General features: G+C 38.6%; 1 protein-coding gene across 6 annotated transcripts in view; it reads left to right on the top strand.

Annotated features, from left to right (window-relative positions):
• The window catches only part of NRG3 (neuregulin 3), a 1,061,953-nt gene that overhangs the window by 477,310 nt on the left and 563,080 nt on the right, over positions 1-21,563 (top strand). For all 6 annotated transcript variants that reach the window (XM_032607268.1, XM_032607267.1, XM_032607269.1 and 3 more), the window contains exon 2: positions 12,562-12,691. In XM_032607268.1, coding sequence (XP_032463159.1) covers positions 12,562-12,691 — 130 coding nt within the window. The remainder of the gene's footprint in view (positions 1-12,561; positions 12,692-21,563) is intronic.

The raw sequence follows: 21,563 nt of genomic DNA on the forward strand, positions 1-21,563 counted from the left end.
GAAGCCAGTGCGCCTAGAGCCCGTGCTCTGCAACAAGAGAAGCCACCGCAATGAGAAGCCTGTGCACCGCAACAAAGAGTAGCCTGCGCTCGCCAAAACTAGAGAGAGCCCACACACAGCAACAAAGACCCAACAACAGCCAAAAATAAATAAATAAAATAATTAAAAAAAAAAAAAAAGATTTCCAACCGGAAGGTGGCCCAGGTATGTCACACAAGTTTGGTAAGGGTCCTTTCTACATTTGCTGCAAGAATTGATGGCTCTGGGATACCTCAGGAACTGTCAATTCTCACAGCAGTCCCATGACTCAGTTGAATTTTTAAATTCCTTGCCCAACACTCCCTGTTTCTTCCACACCAGCAAAGTGAACAATTGTCTGATCTTTGACGGGGAGAAAGCTATCTCTGCTTTTTGCCAGCTGAGAAATGGTTTTTCCCTTTCAAACACCACTGCATTCTTGCAATTTTCCTTCACCATTAAATATTTTATAACTCAGTCTTATGTCAGTGTACCTTCCTGGGTGCCTGATAAATGGCATATTCTATAGGGGATTTTAAGGTATGGAAGCAGGTTTCGTTTACACAGCACTCCACCCAGGGAAGACCCTGCTGGAGTCGACAACATTATTTATTTATTTGTTTGCTTAAAACAACACGAATTTATTAGCTTAAGACAAATTTATTATATTTTTAGAATTTTTTTTATTGGAGTATAATTGCTTCACAGTACTGTGTTAGTTTCTGTTGCACAACAAAGCGAATCAGCCATACGCATACATACGCCCCCATATCCCCTCCCTCTTGAGCCTCCCTCCCACCCTCCCTATCCCACCCCTCTAGGTCACTGCAAAGCACCGAGCCGATCTCCCTGTGCTATGCAGCTGCTTCCCACTAGCTATCTAGTTTACATATGGCCGTGTATATGTGTCGAGGCTACTCTCACTTCGCCCTCCCACCCCATGTCCTCAAGTCCATTCTCTATGTCTACCTCTTTGATTTCTGCCCTGCAACTAGGTTCATCAGTACCATTTTTTTTTTTTTTAGATTCCATATATATATGCATTAGCATACGGTATTTGTTTTTCTCTTTCTGACGTACTTCACTCTGTATGACAGACTCTGGGTCCATCCACCTCACTGCAAATAACTCAATTTCATTTCTTTTTATGGCTGAGTAATATTCCGTTGTATATGTGTGCTACATCTTCTTTATCCATTCATCTGTCGATGGACACTTAGGTTGCTTCCATGTCCTCGCTATTGTAAATAGAGCTGCAATGAACATTGTGGAGCATGTCTCTTTTTGAATTACGGTTTTCTTAGGGTATATGCCCAGTTGTGGGATTGCTGGGTCATATGGTAGTTCTGTTTTTAGTTTTTAAAGGAACCTCCATACTGTTCTCCATAGTGGTTGTATCAATTTACATTCCCACCAACAGTGCAGGAGGGTTCCGTTTTCACCACACCCTTTCCAGCATTTATTGTTACTAGATTTTTTTTTTTTTTTTTGTGCGGTACGTGTGCCTCTCACTGCTGTGGCCTCTCCCGTTGCGGAGCACAGGTTCCGGACGTGCAGGCTCAGTGGCCATAGCCCACGGTCCCAGTTGCTCCGCGGCATGTGGGATCTTCCCGGACCGGGGCACGAACCCGTGTCCCCTGCATCGGCAGGCGGACTCCCAACCACTGTGCCACCAGGGAAGCTCTGTTTCTAGATTTTTTGATAATAGCTATTCTGAGGTGCGTGAGGTGATATGACATTGTAGTTTTGATTGGCATTTCTCAATAATTAGTGATGTTGAGCATCTTCTCGTGCCTCTTGGCCATCTGTATGTCTTCCTTGGTGAAATGTCTATTTAGGTCTTCCACCCATTTTTTAACCTGAATTATTTGTTTTTTTGATATTGAGCTCCATGAGCTGTTTGTATATTTTGGAGATTAATCCTTTGTTGTTTCATTTGCAAATATTTTCTCCCATTCTCAGGATTGTCTTTTCATCTTGTTTGTGGTTTCCTTTGCTGTGCAAAAGCTTTGAAGTTTAATTAAGTCCCATTTGTTTATTGTTGTTTATATTTTTGTTACTCAAGGCAGTGGGTCAAAAAAGATTGTTCTGTGGTTATGTCAAAGAGTGTTTTTCCTATGTTTTCCTCTAAGAGTTTTATAGTGTCTGGTCTTACAATTAAGTCTTTAATCCACTTGGAGTTTATTTTTGTGTATGATGTTATGTGGTGTTCTAATTTCATTCTTTTACATATAGCTGTCCAGTTTTCCCAGCACCACTTATTGAAGAGGCTGTCTTTTCTCCATTGTATGTTCTTGCCTCCTTTTTTGTAAATTAGATGCCCATATGTGTGTGGGTTTATCTCTGGGTATTCTGTCCTGTACCATTGACCTGTATTTCTGTTTTTGTGCTAGTACCATATTGTCTTGATTACTGTAGCTTTGTGGTACAGTTTGAAGTTGGGGGACCTGGTTTCTCCAACTCCATTTTTCTTAAGATAGCTTTGGCTATTCGGGGTTTTTTGTGTTTCCATACAAATTGCAAGACTTTTTGTTCTAATTCTGTGAAGAATGTCATTGGTAGTTTGATAGGGATTTCATTGAATCTGTAGATTGCTTTGGGTAGTATAGTCATTTTTCGCAATATTCTTCCAATCCAAGAACATGGTATATTTCTCCACCTGTTTATGTCATCTTTGATTTTTTTCATCAGTGTTTTATAGTTTTCTGAGTACAAGTCTTTCACCTTCTTAGGCAGCTTTATTCTTAGATATTTTATTCTTTTTGTTGCAGTGGTAAATGGGAGTGTTTCCTTAATTTCTCTTTCTGATTTTTCGTTGTTGGTGTATAGGAATGCAAGAGATTTCTGTGCATTAATTTTGTATCCTGCAACGTTACCAAATTCATTGATTAGTTCTAGCAGTTTTCTGGTTGCAGCTTTAGGATTTTCTAAGTATAGTATCATGTCATTGGCAAACAGTGACAGTTTTACTTCTTCTTTTCCAATTTGTATTCCCTTTTATTTATTTTCTTCTCTGATTGCCGTGGCTAGGACTTCCAAAACTATGTTGAATAATAGTGCTGAGAGTGGACATCCTTGTCTTATTCCTGATCTTAGTGCAAATGCTCTCAGTTTTTCACCATTGATATGCTTGCTGTGGGTTTTTCACATATGGCCTTTATTATGTTGAGGTAAGTTCCCTCTATGCCCATTTTCTGGAGAGTTTTTATCATAAATGGGGGGTTGAATTTTGTCAGAAGCTTTTTCTGCATCTATTGAGATGATCATATGTTTTTTTTTCTTAATTTGTTAATGTGGTGTATCACATTGATTGATTTGCATATATTGAAGTATCCTTGCATCACTGGGATGAATCCCACTTGATCATGGGGTCTGATCCTTTTAATGTACTGTTGGATTCTGTTTGCTAGTATTTTGTTTAGGATTTTTGCATCTATGTTCATCAGTGATATGTCTATAATTTTCTTTTTTTATGATGTCTTTTTCTGGTTTTGGTATCAGGGTGATGGTGGCCTCATAGAATGAGTTTGGGAGTGTTCCTTCCTCTGAAAATTTTTGGAAGAGTTTGAGAAGGATCCGTGTTAGCTCTTCTCTAAATGTTTGATAGAATTCACCTGTGAAGCCGTCTGGGCCTGGACTTTTGTTCGTTGGAAGATTTTTAATTATGGTTTCAATTTCATTATTTGTGATAGGTCTGTTTATATTTTCTAATTCTTCCTGGTTCAGTCTTGGAAAATTATACCTTTCCAAGAATTTTCCATATCTTCGTGGTTGTCCATTTTATTGGCATATAGTTGTTTGTAGTAGTCTCTTATAATCCTTTGTATTTCTGCAGTATCAGTTGTGATTTCTCCTTTTTCATTTCTAATTTTATTGATTTGCATCCTCTCCCTTTTTTCTTGTTGAGTCTGGCTAAGTGTTTATCAATTTTGTTTATCTTAGAGAACCAGCTTTTACTTTTATTGATCTTTGCTATTGTTTTCTTCATTTCTATTTCTTTTATTTCTGCTCTTATCTTTATGATTTCTTTCCTTCTACTGACTTTGGGTTTTCTTCCTCTTTCCCTAGTTGTTTTAAGTGTAGGGTTAGATTGTTTGAGATTTTTCTTGTTTCTTGAGGTGAGATTGAGTTGCTGTTAACTTCCTTCTTAGAACTGCTTTGGCTGCATCCCATAGGTTTTGGGTTGTCGTATTTTCGTTGTCATTTGTTTCTATGTATTTTTTGATTTCCTCTTTGATTTCTTCAGTGATCTCTTGGTTGTTTTGTAGCACACTGTTTAGCCTCCATGTACTTGTGTTTTTTTACAGTTTTTTTTTCCTGTAATTGATTTACAGTCTCCGAGCATTGTGGTCAGAAAAGATGCTTGATATGATTTCAATTTTCTTAAATTTTCTGAGGCTTGACTTGTGACCCAAGATGTGATCTATCCTGGAGAATGTTCCATGTGCACTTGAGAAGAAAGTGTATTCTGCTGCTTTTGGGTGGAATGTTCTATAAATATCAATTAGATTTATCTGGTCTGTTGTGTCATTTAAAGCTTGTGTTTCCTTATTTATTTTCTGTTTGGATGACCTGTCCATTGGTGTGAGTGGGGTGTTAAAGTTCCCTACTATTATTGTGTTACTGTCGATTTCACGTTTCATTGTTGTAGCATTTGCCTTATGTATTGAGGTGCTCCTATGTTGGGTGCATAAACATTTATAATTGTTATATCTTCTTCTTGGATTGATCCTTTGATCATTATGTAGTGTCCCTCCTTATTTCTTGTAACAGTCTTTATTTTAAAGTCTCTTTTATCTGATATGAGTATTGCTACTCCAGCTTTCTTTTGATTTCCATTTGCATGAAATATCTTTTTCCATCACTTCACTTTCAGTCTGTATGTGTCCCTTGGTCTGAAGTGGGTCTCTTGTAGCCAGCATACATACGGGTCTTGTTTTTGTATCCATTCAGCCAGTCTGTGTCTTTTGGTTGGGACACTTAATCCATTTTCATTGAAGATTATTATTGATATGTATGTTCCTAATCCCATTTTCTTAATTGTTTTGGGTTTGTTTTTGTGGGTCTTCTTCTCTTGTGTTTCCCATTTAGAGAAGTTTCTTTAGCATTTGTTGTAAAGCTGGTTTGGTGGTGCTGAATTCTCTTAGCTTTTGCTTGTCTGAAAATCTTTTGATTTCTCCATCGAATCTGAATGAGATCCTTGCTGTGTAGAGTAATCTTGGTTGTAGGTTTTTATCTTTCATCACTTTAAGTATATCCTGCCAGTCCTTCTGGCCTGCAGAGTTTCCATTGAAAAATCAGCTGATAACCTTATGGGTATTCCTTTCTATGTTATATATTTTTTCCCTTGCTGCTTTTAATATTTTTTCTTTGAATTTAATTTTTGTTAGTTTGATTAATATGTGTCTTGGTTTTTCCTAGGGTTTATCCTGTATGGGACTCTTTCTGCTTCCTGGACTTGGGTGACTATTTCCTTTCTCATGTTAGGGATGTTTTCAACTATAATCTCTTCAAATATTTTTCAGACCCTTTCTTTTCCTCTTCTTCTTCTGGGACCCCTATAATTTGAATGTTGCTGCATTTAGTGTTGTGTCCCACTAGTCTCTGAGATCGTCTTCAATTTTTTTCATTCTTTATTCTGCTCCTTGGCAGTTATTTCCACCATTTTGTCTTCCAGCTCACTTATTCATACTTCTGCCTCAGTTATTCTGTTATTGATTCCTTTTAGTGTATCTTTCATTTCAGTTACTGTGTTGTTCATCTCTGTTTGTTTGTTCTTTAGTTCTTCTAGATCTTTGTTAAACATTTCTTGTATTTTCTGAAGCCGTGCTTCCATTCTATTTTTGAAATTATGGATCATCTTTACTATCATTACTCTGAATTCTTTTTCAGGTAGATTGCCTATTTTCTCTTCTTTATTTGGTCTTGTAGATTTTTACCTTGCTCCTTCATCTGTGACATATTTTTTTGCTGTCTCTTTTTTTTTTTTTTAATGAGTGGGATTGTATTCCTGTCTTACTGGTTGTTTGGCCTTAGGCTTCCAACACTGGAGTTTGTAAGCTATTGGGTAGGGCTGGGTCTTGGTGCTGAGATGAGGACCTCTGTGAAACCTCAGTCCAGTGAATATTCCTTGGGGTCTGAGGTTTCCTGTTAGTCCAGTGGTTTGGCCTCAGAGCTCCCACCCCAGTAGCTTTAGTTGGACACTGGGCTTGAGAACCAAGATCCTGCAAGCTGTGTGGGGCAGAAAAAAAAAAAAGAACAGTAAGTTAAAAAAAAAAATTAGACTAGGAAACTAACAGATATGTTAGAAAGAATATAAAAATAAAAATATAGATGAATCAACATCTGGAAGGTACATAAGTACCACAATAGTAAAAAAGAGGAGGAGGGAAAAGAAGAAAAAGGGGGGCGGGGAGAAAGGCCTTTGCTTTGGGAGGCAGGGCCTAAATAAGGGTGAGGTTTGGGCTGTGGGCAGGGCCAATGCTCAGGACCCACTGGGTTGTAAAAGGCCCTGGGGGTTGTGGGGTGGTGAGGCTTAGGCTCAAGGGACAGAAGGGAGCCAGGCGTGCCCCTCACTCCTCGTCTCAGAGGGCAGGGGACCTCACCTGGGGTCCCAGCAGGCTCCCCAGACCCGAGTGGGCTGGGCAGTTGCCCTCTGCTCCTCTCCCACTCCTCCCAGAGGGCTCCTCTCACCTGCCTCTCCTGATCTCCCCAGCCTCCCTCCTATGCTCCAAGGACCCATGCGGCATGGATGGGGCTTTGGGGGGCGGGCAGGTACCGGCTTGGGAGCTCAGCAGGCTCCCTGTGCCCGAGTGGGCCAGGTGATCGTCCTCTGCTTCTCTCTTGCTTTTCCCAGAGAGTCCCTCCTGCCTGCCTCTCCTGATCTCCCCAGCCTCAGGGGTGCCGATCCTGTCTGGCCTCCACTTCTCCTCCCACCTCAGTCCCCCTACATCCTACCGGTTCATTTTGGGGTTCCTCCCGTCTACTTCGGCGTGAGAGTCCCCCACCAGCAGCTGGCAGGCGCCCTACTTGTGGGAAGATGCTAACTCCACATCTTCCCACACAGCCATCTCTACTCTGCCTCAACAACCATATTTAAATGGCTTCTAGCCTGTAAAGGTATTTTGCTAATCCTAAAAGCTTGCATCACCAGATTCTTAGAGAATTTTCATGTCACGAACTCAGTGGGGGAAGGAAAAAACTGCTTCAGGAATCTGACATTTGCAAGTCAGGCATGTGAAGATGGATTTAGGGTCTAAGCTGTGCCTCACCTTTCCTTCCTTAGGTGTTTCTGCTCTTCCTATCTAGAATTCATTTTCCTCTGCCAATTAAATCATGCCCATTCAAGATGTAACTCCAATACCAACCGTTTGGGAAGCCTTTAGAGATAACTACAGCGTGAATTAAGCTCTCCCTTTCTTTGATTATCTACTGCAATTATTATCTGTAATAGCCCATTTAGCACTCTTGTTCCTACAACAAAATCTGTGTTCCCACAGTGTGCAGTGTTGTGCTGGCAACAGAGGAAACCTCCATAAGTAACATTCAGGTTCAAGTCAGTACTTAAGGGGGAAAACCAGTCATTGTTTTAATTCATTAATAAATTAACTTTCACTGCAAAATCTGCAGGGATTTCTGTCTTCCAGCCTTACATTTTCTTCCCGTTTTGCCTTTAATGAATTAAGCACCACTAGTTCCCACTGTGCGTCTAATTACTGTACCGATTGCTCACTATATATGCTACATGATGTGGAAAAAATACAGAACTTGAAAGCAAAGGCCTCTCCCTGACCTCCCTGGGGAGAGACCAAAACCCATAAAAATACAAGAAAACACGTTAAACTACATATAACAAGTGCCAGATGAGCGGTCTGGATAACTGCACAGCCTTTGTGGTCCCAAGTGAATGGGCACTGTTCCTCAAGCCAGCAACTGCACTTCCTTGTCCTGAGACCTTGACCTTTGCTCATGGTACTTGGAATCCCTATCCCAAGCACTATCTCTGTTCATCTTAAGCCTAACATTCCTTTATCCTTCATGCCATCTCTTTCTGAATACTTTCCCTAGTTATTGTTTTTTTCTCCTCCCTTTGCCTCCATTTTGTGGAGTTGATTTTCTGCTCTTATAAAATTCTAAGCACTTTACCTAAAATTGCTTTTGGAACTCATCTCATGTCCTAACTTATAAACATTTATTCATACAGAGTTTTTCTTTTATGATGATAAAATGTGCACACTTGACTATACAGAACATTTAGAAAAACACTCATGTCATAAAAAGATCGTTCTTCTATAAACATCTATTGTGTGCACCTCTGTGTCAGGCTGTCTGTAAGACTGGATCAGCGATGTGAAGACCTGCTCCACCCCCACAAGCTCATGGTCCAGTAAGATGATTTATCCTGTATGGGACTCTTTCTGCTTCCTGGACTTGGGTGACTATTTCCTTTAAAAACTATTTCGTTTTTAATATTAAAACGACTATATGAGCTGATGTGGTGGGAGAGTGATGCCTGATAAGGAGGTACTGTGGAGTAAGGGAGAGCCTTGGAAAACAAATGAGAATTCATGGGAATATTTGGCCCCTTCTAGTTTACTTACTTGGACCTTTATCCATGTAATTGTTTGAAGAGAACAGGGAGCTCTATAACAATTTTATTTACCAGATATCATTCCTAGAAACAGAAGGTGCCCCTTGAATTTTAAAACCATGACAAAAGAGTACCATATACCGTAGCCACCTTAGTGTATTAGACTATCTTAAAAGTGATGCAGTATTAAAACATAAGCACTGGGTTCTGAATATGTTGGATAAGTTTATAGATGAGAGTTGTATGTCTGATTGTTAAGGTACCCCAAGGATATTTAGGGCCATAAGTTTTATAGTTTGGAGTTAGATCTTATCTGTTAGCTTGTTCTCACAAATGTCCCATGTTTCCCCTTCAGAACAAAGCACTCAGCTGGATATATTAGGCCATACTGTGTCACCTTAGGGCACAGAAAGAAAATCAGGATTATACCTTATTTATTTTTATCTCATTTTTACTTATGCTCTATTTTATATGTTTGCAATATATTGTATATGTTAAACGTTAAATGTATACATACATGTACTTATAAGCAGATCTGTAAATATTGCAGGCTGTTATCCAAAATTATTACCATCTCTTTGGACTGTGTTTGGTTGTAAGTAATAGAAAGGCTAACAGTGACTTAGACACAGTATACTTACGATTTACCTTACAAAAGTGTGTAGGTGGTCTTAGGGTTAGTATAGCAGCCTAGTGATTTCATTAAGGAATTTTTCTATCTTTCCACTTACATATTTGGCATGATGCCTTACAAGTGTAAAATTTCACCTCATGGTGAATTTTGTTTACCTTTCCCAACACCTCTGTGATTTTAGGTGAGTAGTGCTCTATGGGTACTATATAGTGAAATGCATGGGTAAATTCTTAAGATTTCAAATTTATTAATAACTGCATTTTATTTATCTATAGAAGAATCAAGACTAGTATTCTGTTGTGTACTAAATCAAGTTACTTAAAATATTTAATAAGGATGTTCTCTTAGAATTTAGTCAAGCCATTGTGAGGGGTAAGCATGTGTATCTTAAATCAATTTTGGGATTCTCTAAGCTATGGAAATAGAAAACGTGAGGGCATGTTAGACTTGACATCTCTGTACTCCCCCACCTTGGGCCTTTGCAGAGGCGTTTTACTTGGTTCTGATCCTGTGTATTGTGCTGATGGATGGTAAAGCGATGGAGAAAGTGGTTGGTAGAATAGGGCGGTAACCACCAGAGACAGTTGTCAGATGGAAACTAATTGATTGTGATTGCTTTGCCATTGTATTGCTCTTGGAGTCTGTAGCTTGTTAAAACCACTGATTATAAACTAAGGATGTCCCTTTTTATGCTGTAGTTTATGTTAATGAAAAGCTGTTCTTAGAGGAATGATCAGTGAATATCAATAAATGGATAATAAGAAACTAAAGGAAAACTTAACTGATCATGAATTAATATACTTCAGCGGTCAGAGGAGTAGTCAACTGTGTGGTGGTTCATATTGAATTTTTGGCCCAGAGCTCTTGAATTTTAAGTATTTCCCATAGAAAGAGAGATTGAGTCTGTGTAACTATTTATCACATACTGTTTTGAATAACAAACCTTCCCTGTAGAGGAGATCTTCTGGAAAACAAACAAACAAACAAAAAATGTGTCTGTTTTGCAGAGCCTTTATTTCATGCCAAAGTATTAACAGGCAAATATTTTGAAGTAGAAAAAAATGAGTTCCCATTGTGTGATCAAGAAAGAGAAGGTTAGAAGTGGATTTTTCAATGCTCACAGTATATGAATAGCAGATGAGTAGGGTCTGTGTGAATCTGAAGGCAATGTGATTATTTTGCAATATTTATCAATATTAAAACGACTATACTAAAATAACATTAATGTGAAAGTTATGTCTAACTTTTTATTGTAAGATATACATTAACTTTTAGATGTTTATAATGATATCTTTAATGATCATATCTTTCATCAATGGTGTTTAAACTTTAGTGATGTTAGAGTTATCATATTTTTTTTTAATTGGGGCATAGTTGTTTTACAATGTTGTGTTAGTTTCTACTGTACAGTGGAGTTCCCTGTGCTTTACAGCAGGTTCTTATTAGTTATCTATTTTATACATATTAGTGTATATATGTCAATCCTGGTCTCCCAATTCATCCCACCCCCACCCCCTGCTTCCCCCCCCCCCCCCCCGCTTGAGTTACCAGATTTATTGAAGACCTTTTTACTGAGCACCAATTCTGATTAAGGCTCAACCTCTGACCTCAAGGAACTTACAGACTAAAACAGATAAAGGTGTAAACAAATGGTTACTTGCAGCATTGAATACAGGGATGCAAGCAATAAAAGGTTCTGGGGGACACAAGGGGAAGATGACATAAGCTCTGAAGCATTGCTGGATGTTATCCAGCAAAGAAAAAGATGGTCCAGGAAGAAGGAGTATGATAGTTCCTGGTATTGGGGAAATAGGATAATAGTTGGAAATGAAGTTGTGTGTTTTAGGATGCACCTGGTCTATGTTTTTCTTTGCTCTACTTAGGAATTTGGAGTTCTTCCTATGGGAAAGGGGCCCATTGAGGCTTTTTAGGTTTGGGGAGAACATGAGTGAATTTTCTTTCTGGATAATCACTCTCCCCTCCATTCGGATGGTGGGTAGGAAGAGCCTCATTGTGACCTCCATTTAGTAAACTGGTACAATGGCCAAGGCCGTTGAACGTTATTATTAATCTATATCTGTGTAAAGGAAATAAAAAGAGCTTACATGCTGAGTCATGTATCCATCTCTGGCTTTTTAAATATATTTTTCTTGAATAGTGCAATGAAACTGGTACTAATATTTTAGTTGCTTAAAACTCTGAAAGAAGAATGTCTACATGTTATAACAGATTTTTCATCCAGTAGAACGCATCTGCTTATACTTATTATTAGTTTCATACTTCGGAAGCTGATATGGATATATAACTTAATTCAAAAAAGTAAGTGATTATGATTTAAAAAACACATGTTTAAGAGAATGCTAAAAAATGACAATAATTCAGTCGTGTTAAATATTTACCAGAATCATTCCTCACATTTGAGATTCTGTTTCAGAATTTGGAACATTTGCATTTTAATTACATAATAAAAGGAAAAAGTGCAAGAATAATTGGCTTAACTACTAGCGAATTAACAGCTATAACTTAAAAAAGATAAAAAAAACAGACACACACACAGAAACTGACATTGGTTTCCACAGAAGAGTTACAGTATATGTACGTCGATGAGATATTTAATGACGTTTGACAACAGTTAAGGAAAGAGAATGTTGTTTCAATCCTAATACAACATGTTGCTTAACACTGAAATGAATGAAAGTGAATTTGAGATATTTGACTGTAGGGTCATTCAGCTTTTACTGGTAATGTGTCCTCTGATGGGACCTGTCTAGAGTGATTCCAATTGTTAAAATCTTGTGGAGAAATAAGACAGTTGGATCCAGTAGTTATCTTAGTCCTAGCTGCTATAACAGAATACCATGGACTGGGTGGCTTAAAAACAGCAGAAATTTATTTCTCCCAGTTCTGGGTGCTGGGAAGCCTAAGATCAAGTTGCCTGTGGATTCAGTGTCTGGTTAGGACTTCCTAGTTCATAGAGGGCTATTTTCTCGCTGTGTCTTCATACGACTGGAATGGGCGAGGGAGCTCTCTGGGGTCTCTTTTATAAGGGTATTAATCCCACTCATGACCCAAAGGCCCCACCTCCTAATACCATCACATTGGGGGTTAGGTTTCAATCTATGAATTCTGGGGGGACACAAACATTCAGTCTATAAAACGGTCAGATCCAGTTGTGTTTTTTCAGTACAGTGAAGGTTCCATCCTGTCTGGCTGGAGTCAGCAGCCATAAGAACGTCTCAGTGCACAGGTCCAGCCCAATGACAGGAGCTGGTGGTGTCAGAATGAACTTCTGACAGCCTTTCTGTGTGTTTCTCAACAGATACGACGACATATTCCACTGAGCGGTCTGAGCACTTCAAACCCTGCCGAGACAAGGACCTTGCCTACTGTCTCAATGATGGCGAGTGCTTTGTGATTGAAACCTTGACTGGATCCCATAAACACTGTCGGTAAGTCACTGCGGCGACTGGCACTGAGGGCAGGTCCTCAGAGAGGCCTGGAGGTGGAAGGGGGTGCCTCACTCCAGAAATATACAATGTGATACATATAGTCCGGTGTTTGAATAGCAGAATCAATAGTTTTAATGTGGGAAGGAACAAGGCTGGTATCCTTAGTATTTGAGGAAGGAAAACTGAATTAAATTAGACAAGATGTTTCACCTGATTAAGTAAAGGAAGGTTTACTTTTATATGTAACAACTTAATAGAAATAATTATTTACTCACTTTAGAAGCGTATATTTTTGGTGTGGGATTTAGGCACATATACTCAGAAATAATGTCTTCCTGCAGACCTACAGGTTGTGGCATGGCAAAGAAACTGCTCAGCTAAGATCTAGAGTCTCAATGTTTACTGTGAACCAAACCCCAGAGACTGTAACTGTGTCCAAAGAAAACTGCATCTTATTTTGGTTCTGCCCTCGTTGATTAATTTCAGTCCTTTTTTTTTTTTTTAAACACCTCTGATGATGAAATACTCTCCAGCAAGGTGTTGTAAATGAAATCATAGTCCTGTTATAGTCTAGGTAGAGAACAGGGAAAATTCCCAGTGGAGATCAAGAAGGTGTTTAACGGGTTTTTAGAAACAAAAGGTTAGATAACTGCTAAATATAAAAACAAGTGGAGGTAAATAGTGGTCTTGTAGACACTGCAGCTTTAAGGCTCCATAGGAGAATCAAATTAGCATCTAAAAAATATTTCCCACCAAGCTTTTATTTCCAGCGCTACCCTGGTAATTTGTTTTTCCTTGCAATTGTATATGCTTCAGTGATCGTATATATCTGCACCCCTTTCCTTCTCTTTATTTACTCTTCTCATATGACACAGTTATTAAATTAATTATTCCGAATCGTGAAGCATGGAAAATTATGACTTTCTTCTCTCGCTATTGCTATTATAAAACTTTATTTCATGTTGTTTTATTAAGATGGCACAGAGAAATGTGCCTTATAGTTATGAACATAGAATGTGTCAGCAAATCCTGCCTGGCTCCACAGGCTAGCTTCAGTTCACAGTGGACGGTGACACAGGTTTGGAAGAGCTGATCAGTGATAGTGGCCGATCTCCATAAGAGCCACTGTGTGTCCCGTCGCCTTTCATCACCCTTGACATGGGTGGCTTTCATGTGACTTGGGCAGTGCCGTTACATTGACTTCATTTACAAAAGTCACCACCCATTTCTGTCCTCTGAAAACCTGAGTTGGGGATCAGGGGCAGTGGGAGTGGTTCCTCCCCACATTTCTCTTTTCTTGTTATGTTTATTAGATCAATGCAGACACAGGTAGAAAGCACACAGGTAGAAAGCACGCAGGTGACTTGAAGACCTCAAGGGAAAAGCCAAGAATGAGGTACCATTTCAAAGCACGAAGTGCATCCATGCTCTTATTGATGATCAGCTATGTGTTAATGTTACCTTTGTCAATCCAGTGGTGTCATATGTGGAAGTGGGCAGTGCCATCAAATAAGTTTGAATTTATAATTGATGAAGGGATGAATCAGAAGCCTTACCTAAAGCAGTGACTTTTGCGATGGTGTTTTACCCCAAGGAAGTTTCAAATCAGGCCCCACCACTGTACGCAGGCAGGTCTGATTCATCATTTCAAAAACTGAGAATGTTGAAAAAACAAAAGAATTCCTATTTGTTTTTAACATACAGCCTCACTATATTCTCTGTTAAGTTCACAGGTGTATTAGTTTGCTAGGGCTGCTGTAACATAGCACTGCAGATTGGGTGGTGTAAACAACAGAAATATATTTTATCACAGTTCTGGAGTCTAGAAGTCTGAGATCAAGGTGTTGGCAGGGTTGTTTCCTTCTGAGGGCCACGAGGGAAGGATCCCTTTCAGGCCTCTCTCCTTGGCTTCTAGGTGGCCATCTTCTCCCTGTGTCTTTTCATTTTCTTTCCTCTGTACAAGTCTTTATTCAAATTTCCTTTTCTTAAAAGGGCACCAGTCATATTGGGTTAAGGTCCACTCTAATGACCCTATTTTAACTTGATTGCATCTATAAAGACACTTTCTCTAAATATGGTCACATTCTGAGGTACTGGAGGTTAGCACTTCAACATTGGTTATTTGGGAGACACAATCCAGTCTATGACAGTAGATCTCAGGTCCAGAAAAATAATTCTTTTCTTTTGCATATATGTACATGTCTGATTTTTTTTTAATGTAGACAAGCAGAGATATATCTATGTTTCGGCTGGAATGATGTACATGTATAATAATTTTGGCCTCTGTCTTCATATCTCATGCATATTTCAGCACAGACAACCTTTTATTTAACATAGAGTCACAACATAGCTAATCATGACAAAAGACCAGCCTAAGACAGAACTGGAACTCCAATAAGTTAATAAGTGCATATAAATCTCCTACTAGTGCATATGAAGAAATCACACATTGCATGTGTCAGCTGTTCATCTCCCAGGCTTTGCTGTGAATAAAAGGCATACCATTTGTTCCCGCATCAGCCACTTGTAAGAATTCCAATGTAGTTATTAATAATGTGCCATTTTATACAGTACTCTGTTTAAATAGTATGTTTCATTTATTCTCCTCCATTCGACAAGTGTTTATTGAACATCTCCTATCACAAAGATACTGTTGAATAAATACATACAGATATGAACTTAGGAATTAAATGGCACTGCGCTTTGTAATGCACTCGGAGTAAGTGAAATACTTCATCTCCAGGAAATCAGGAAAACAAGGGAAATGACTTTCGTGTGATTGGCATGCTACCAGGGCTATCCTTCTGATGCATTACTAACTGGATTCTGTTGCAAGTTAAATAAACCACAAGTTAATAGATCAGAGCAGCAATATTAAGGGGTATACCTGAATTTAGCTCATTAAATAGTTTGCTTTTTACATGTCTCCAAAGATTAAACATTCAAATCTGAGAGAAGTTAAGATTATATATATATTTTTTAGTATTTTAAAAATAAGTTGCAATCCAATTGTGAATCGAATCAAGATATCTTTTCCATGTTGTGAAAAATCGATCATGCTGAAATGCTTATGTTTCCTTGCCAAGGAAGAATAGTAACAAAGCTACCTAGATCATCCCTGATAGAGATCCTGAAAGCGTACGCCCCAAAATGTTAAAAGTGCAAATCTTGGGATAAGGGAGGGAGGTTTCATGGTTTTCTGCTGTTATTTTCTCACTCTTTAGTGCATTTTCAGATCTTTCAAAAGACTGTTTATGGTGAGAATAGAAATTATAGAGCAAGCTGATGAAAATTTAAGAGGAATACCAAGATCATAAAAATAACTGGATAGATTTTAAAGAATAACAAATAGGCAAACTTGGTGTTGCTAAATTTGCAATACAAGTCATTGATTATTGGTTGACTGATTAGGAAGCATAGAACCTGGTACGTTGTGGAACTTAGTGTAGAATAAGGAGAGATTCATAAATCAGAGGGAAAATGATAGTCTGGTTGTTTGATAAACTTGGTTGACTGTTAGGTAAAACAAAGTTGGAGTTTTACCTCCTCCTTATATACCAAAAGTTGTTCTTAATGAATTTAAGAGTTAATGTAACAAATAAAGTATTAGGGAAAGCAGTAAATAAAATTACATGTTTCTTTATATCAGCAATTGAAAGGACCTTTTGAGCAAAAAGCAATGAAAGGAAAAATTAACAGCCTTGACACAACATTGCTTTTTTGATCTGAATATCATAAATCAGAAACAAAATTGAAAGACAGATAAAGTGTCAGTAAACTGTACAACAAACATGGCAAAGAACTGATATTCTGAAGAAGTCATATAGATCAATAAGGGTAACACTAAAATTAAATCTCAATAGGAAAATGAGCAAAAGAGAGGAACATGAAAAGGAATCCAAGTAACCCGTAAGCATGAAAACTCAGCCTCACAAAAAAAAATGCAAATTAACTTTTTTTGTTTGCCTATCATATATTTAATGATTTTAAAAAGCAGATAGTTTGGTGAGGGTGCAGTAAAAAACACTGTCTTATTCACTACTTGAGGGAGCGTATTTTGTTAAACATCTTCTGTAGGTGATGTTTCGGTGTGTTTCAACATCTTTGAATTTTTTCTAAGAATTTAGCCTACAGAAATGTATATGTAGATTTATTTTTAAGGATGTTTGCCACAGGATTTGTAACAGCAAAACAAACGAACGAAGAAAACCTGAATTTAGATGTCTATATAAATTAGAATATATCTACACCTTGGATGAATTCAACGTAACTGGAATTTTCAAAATTTTAAGGATATGAAAATGCTCATTATATCATTATGTAGAAAAATCAGAATATAAAATTGTAAAGTTGAACATACGATAGCAATCCAGTTCTGAAAAAAAGCTGAATAAAAAGGCTAATCGGATTTACAGCTATTGTCTTCTTTGAACCTTACGAGTTTTCCAAGATCACTACATTGTACGTGTATTTCATTTATGTAACATCTCGTTAAGACACTTGACCCTGCTTCTCATCATTCTATTGAGAAAGGTAGTGTCCCTGTCTGTTAAATCAGGGTCATTAAAATTCACTATTATTAGGCTGGTAAGAGAACTTTCAATTAAGCCATTCCAGATTAAACACTATCAAGTCCATTAGAATGTGCCTGTTCCTTTTATTAAAAATTCATTTATGCTCTTTATAATAATGATTTTCCATGCTGAATTCATGTGTTTTGAAACCTAAAAAAAAAATAAAGGATTGAGTAATAGGAAGGTACATCCTACAGAAATGAAGCTGGGTAGGGAAGGAAAGCAAATCACTAGAAACTCCTTGAATCAAAATATCCTGAATAAAAGCAGGATATTCTCTACTATATTTATTTTTATGCCATTTCTAGAAATTTTAAGAACTTTGGGAATGGTGCTATTTGTAGCATATTTCACTAGAGTTGAAAGAGGTAGCCAGTTGTAACTGAAAAGATTGCTAGGCATTTAAATGGGCCAAGTGTGTTTTCAGGCCAAATTAAGTGAAAAGGACGTATCTCTTCTGAATTGAAGTTCATTAAATTTTGCGCCAGCCTTGCTGCAAAAATGGATTTTCAGAACTTTGGAAAGGATAGCATTTGAGCTGAATTTGACCTGTGGTGATCATTTTGGAAATCTATCACGTAATTCATTTGAAGATGCTTGGATCACTTGAAATATGGAACTGCTGGAAAAAGAGGCAAACAGTCCAGTAGCAACCACTGCCTGAGGCAATACTTCCGTAAGGGGGCTGATGGACTGTGCAGCTAGCTGGGTAAAATGCTCGTAGGAGTTGGTGAGTGGAAGGTGAGGAGCGTTTGAAAGGGGAGGAGAGCCCTACCAGGAACTGCTGTTAATCACTGTGTCTAGTTCTCCTTCAGTAGGTTTTGAAATCAAAGTTTCCATGTTTAAGAGACTTGATTGGGCACAATGTAATGATATCCCTATGATATACTGTATAAAATTACAGGACATCCCTGTCAGTGCTTTGCTCCATCACTTTGGAGGTCCATTAGCTCTTCCACTTAAGGCGGGTCCTCTTTATCCAAAGCTTCTCCAGTAAGTGCTCTGAGAGCGGCCACTAATGACTTCCTGTGGTTGTAGCAAGTCGGGATGGAAATGGGGTTTTGGCAGAAGTCCCTGAGCTCCATTGACGGCAGGGGGTGGATGATGAAACGTCTATAACTCCAAGCGTAGTGTCAGAATCTCTGTAGAGTGGAATTGAATAGCAGGGTAAGAGTCTCAGAAGAATTTTCAAGTTCATCTGATAATTGTTCATGAGAATGTTTGCTGCAGCCCAGATGTAATTTGAGTAATGTGCAGCAGCTATGTTCATACCAGGTGGTCTACTGACTGCCCTTGAGAAGAAGTGAGCCAGATTATAACCATGCATCTTTTTCTTCTCTGTGGATGAAGTTTGTCAAAATCGTCTTATTAACTCAGAAAGCAAACAAACCAGGAACAACGACACAGTGAACATAATTTGGCAACTTCATGACACTTAGGCAGTGGTTTACTTCTTCTGGTTTAAACTGGTTGCATTCCACCCGAGCTGGTTTTTCTTAAAGGGCTACTGAAATATCAAAGGACTGGGAAAGCACATTTGATAAAGAATAATAACACATCTTTTAGTTAATGGCCAAAGGTTTCTTAACCTTATTTTAATGTTTTCTAACTTGATTGGCAGCTCTCCGTGAAGGATGAAATGGTGTTTCTGAGGTAGTTGTCATGATTTGGGTTTTTTTGTTGTATCGAAGAATTGATATACGTTTGTGTTTTTAAATCGCTTCTTTATATGATTTGGGGGAAGAGGTACATGAGGTAAATGTGGGTGTTCCAGATGAAAAGACTTGAGTTAAAAACTCTACTCGGCTTTATACTGGCTATGTGAGTTTTTTGGCAAGTGATTTAATCAGAACCTTCAGTCCTGTGTTTAAAAAAAGAGAGAGAGAGCCAGCCAGACACACTAATACCTGCCCTACAATGTTGATGCAAGAATTGAAAGCAGCAACATATAGAAAAATTCTAAATGTATAATAGACAGTATGTATAATAGTTCTTTCCTCTTCCTCCCTTCTGCTCATACTGAAACCTAACAAAAGCATGTGTGCTGGAATCCTGTGAGAGAAATTAAGTGGGTATCATCGGCCTATTTAATTCGGAGACTTAGGCTTAAAAGGGGGAGATCAGTTGACTTGTGCCAGGGCTTCAGGCTGGGTACTCAGAGTTTCCCAGCATACAGAATTCAGCTTTGACCCACCAGTGAAAGTTAAAGAAAACTCACCCAGAAACTTATTTAAAAACACAATAATACCTGATCATGGGCGAGAACACTTTTCAGAATCAAGGATCACTGTAGCTCTTCAAGCAGCAAGTTTAGGAGCAAAGCAGGAACAAGAAGCCACCTTTGGTTAGGGGAATTCTCCCTGTTGACAATTGGTGAAGAGAGGAATCCCCTCTTACTCTTCAGTCCACGCAGGCTGAGGGCCCTTCAGGTATCTCCTCTACGGCGATGCTGGTTCTGCCACCCTGGGCACCTTCCTGCATGCAGGGGTCACAGTCCTGTTATGGCAGGGACAGCCTGAGAGCTTTGCACACACAGTCAGAATGCTGCAGTTCGAGTGGAGTATAGATGATTTTCACCAAGTTTATTTAAACAACTAAGAACATATATCCATAAATATTATTTTAGATAGTGATGGTCTTTTTGTATAGATGTGAACGGTACTGACTGTGGTCCCACAGACCCTGCTGGGCAGGTTCCTCAGGCAAACATTCCAGTGAAAACCTCAGGTCAGGACAACGATGGGTCAGATGTTCTGCCTCACGTTGTGTCGCAGTGAGGGAGTTTGCAGCGCTCTGCCGCACTCTGTCTACTATTGAGAGGTCTCTTGCTCTAGCCTCAGTTTTAGAGCATTGGGCAGCATTTGACTTTCCTGAGGATGGTATTTCTTTCCAATTAACTTTGGTCTGGGTGTCTTTTAAAAAATATGAAAGATGATTTAAGGACCTGATCACATTGTCTCTGTGTATACCAAAACGTCAGTCTTTGTGTACTCTAATCATTTTACTCCCCAAATGCAAGAGCATCAGCAAATCTACCTGATAGAATAAACCCAGGGAATGTCCACATGGTGCTTCCTACGTGTCAGGCACCCATAGCAGCCCTGGAGAGAGGTTAGTAATGACTGAGGCCAAGGGCGTTTCTCAGGTTATACAGCGATGGACCCAGGACTCAGACTAAGCAGGCTGACTCCAGGGTCTATGCACTTAACCTCTCCACTAACATCTTTCTTTTAAAATCCTAGTGGTCCAGGAATCCTAAAATCCCAACTGCTTAAAAATAAAACATATAAACTCTGGTTATCTTTCAAGATACCACAGTATTGGTTAAATATATACATATATTTATAATTATATATAATATATACATATTTAAATTCCCCAACATATTATAATCTGAGTGACCATATAGGTTGTCTTCCAAACCCAAAAATGTTTGAGATGTAATGGACAGTTTTAATAATTTCTTCTGTAAAATAAGCATAGACCAAGAATGCCCTGAGCTAAATAGGGTATATTATTGCTCTAATTTTAATTTAGACAAAACTCAATTTCCTAGAAAAGCAGACCATCATTTGCTATATGTATGCTATGTGTTTTTCGTAGTATAGATGTCACGATATTACACAACCTCTGTATTATTCCCACTTTCCCCCAGTCAGCTGAGAGCTCCCTGAGTCACTAAGTACCTGCAGGGTCTGGATAAGAAGGCAGAGCAGGGTCTATCCACCGTACCCCAAATCTGTGTAAGTACATACCAACATCCAATTAGTGTTCTCTTCAGTTACCAGTATACCTAGCTATTATTTGTGAAAACTAAAAAAATTGATGGGAGAACCAAGCCCTCCTTGTTTTACAGAAAATAGTGTTTCCGAAGTTTATCTTGGAGTGCATCTCTAACTCTGTTTAACTTTTTATAATTACAGCTATTCTGGTGGTTTTATGAATATCAGGAAAACAGCTTGCAGCAAAAAATCAATCCTATATACACCCAAGTGCACACACACACAGTGTACATACATGCTATACCTACTAGGTAGTCAGTGCAGGGTACTGAGATTCAGTAGCAAACAAAACAAAATGGTTCCTTCCTTTACAGAACATTCTGTTAGTCGGAGCACCAAGCAGTCGACACAGTCTAGCATTACAGGATGCCCTGATGGGCAAACACTGACAGTCACTGGGCACCAAAACTCAAACTTGGGATAATAAGGAAATCCTTACCAGACTGGTAAACTTGGAGGAAATAACTTCAGGAAGTATATATACATACAATCCCCCCTTGCAAATAAACAAACAAA

Source organism: Phocoena sinus, chromosome 16 (assembly GCF_008692025.1).
Source record: "Phocoena sinus isolate mPhoSin1 chromosome 16, mPhoSin1.pri, whole genome shotgun sequence".
In the NCBI taxonomy this organism is placed as follows: domain Eukaryota; kingdom Metazoa; phylum Chordata; class Mammalia; order Artiodactyla; family Phocoenidae; genus Phocoena; species Phocoena sinus.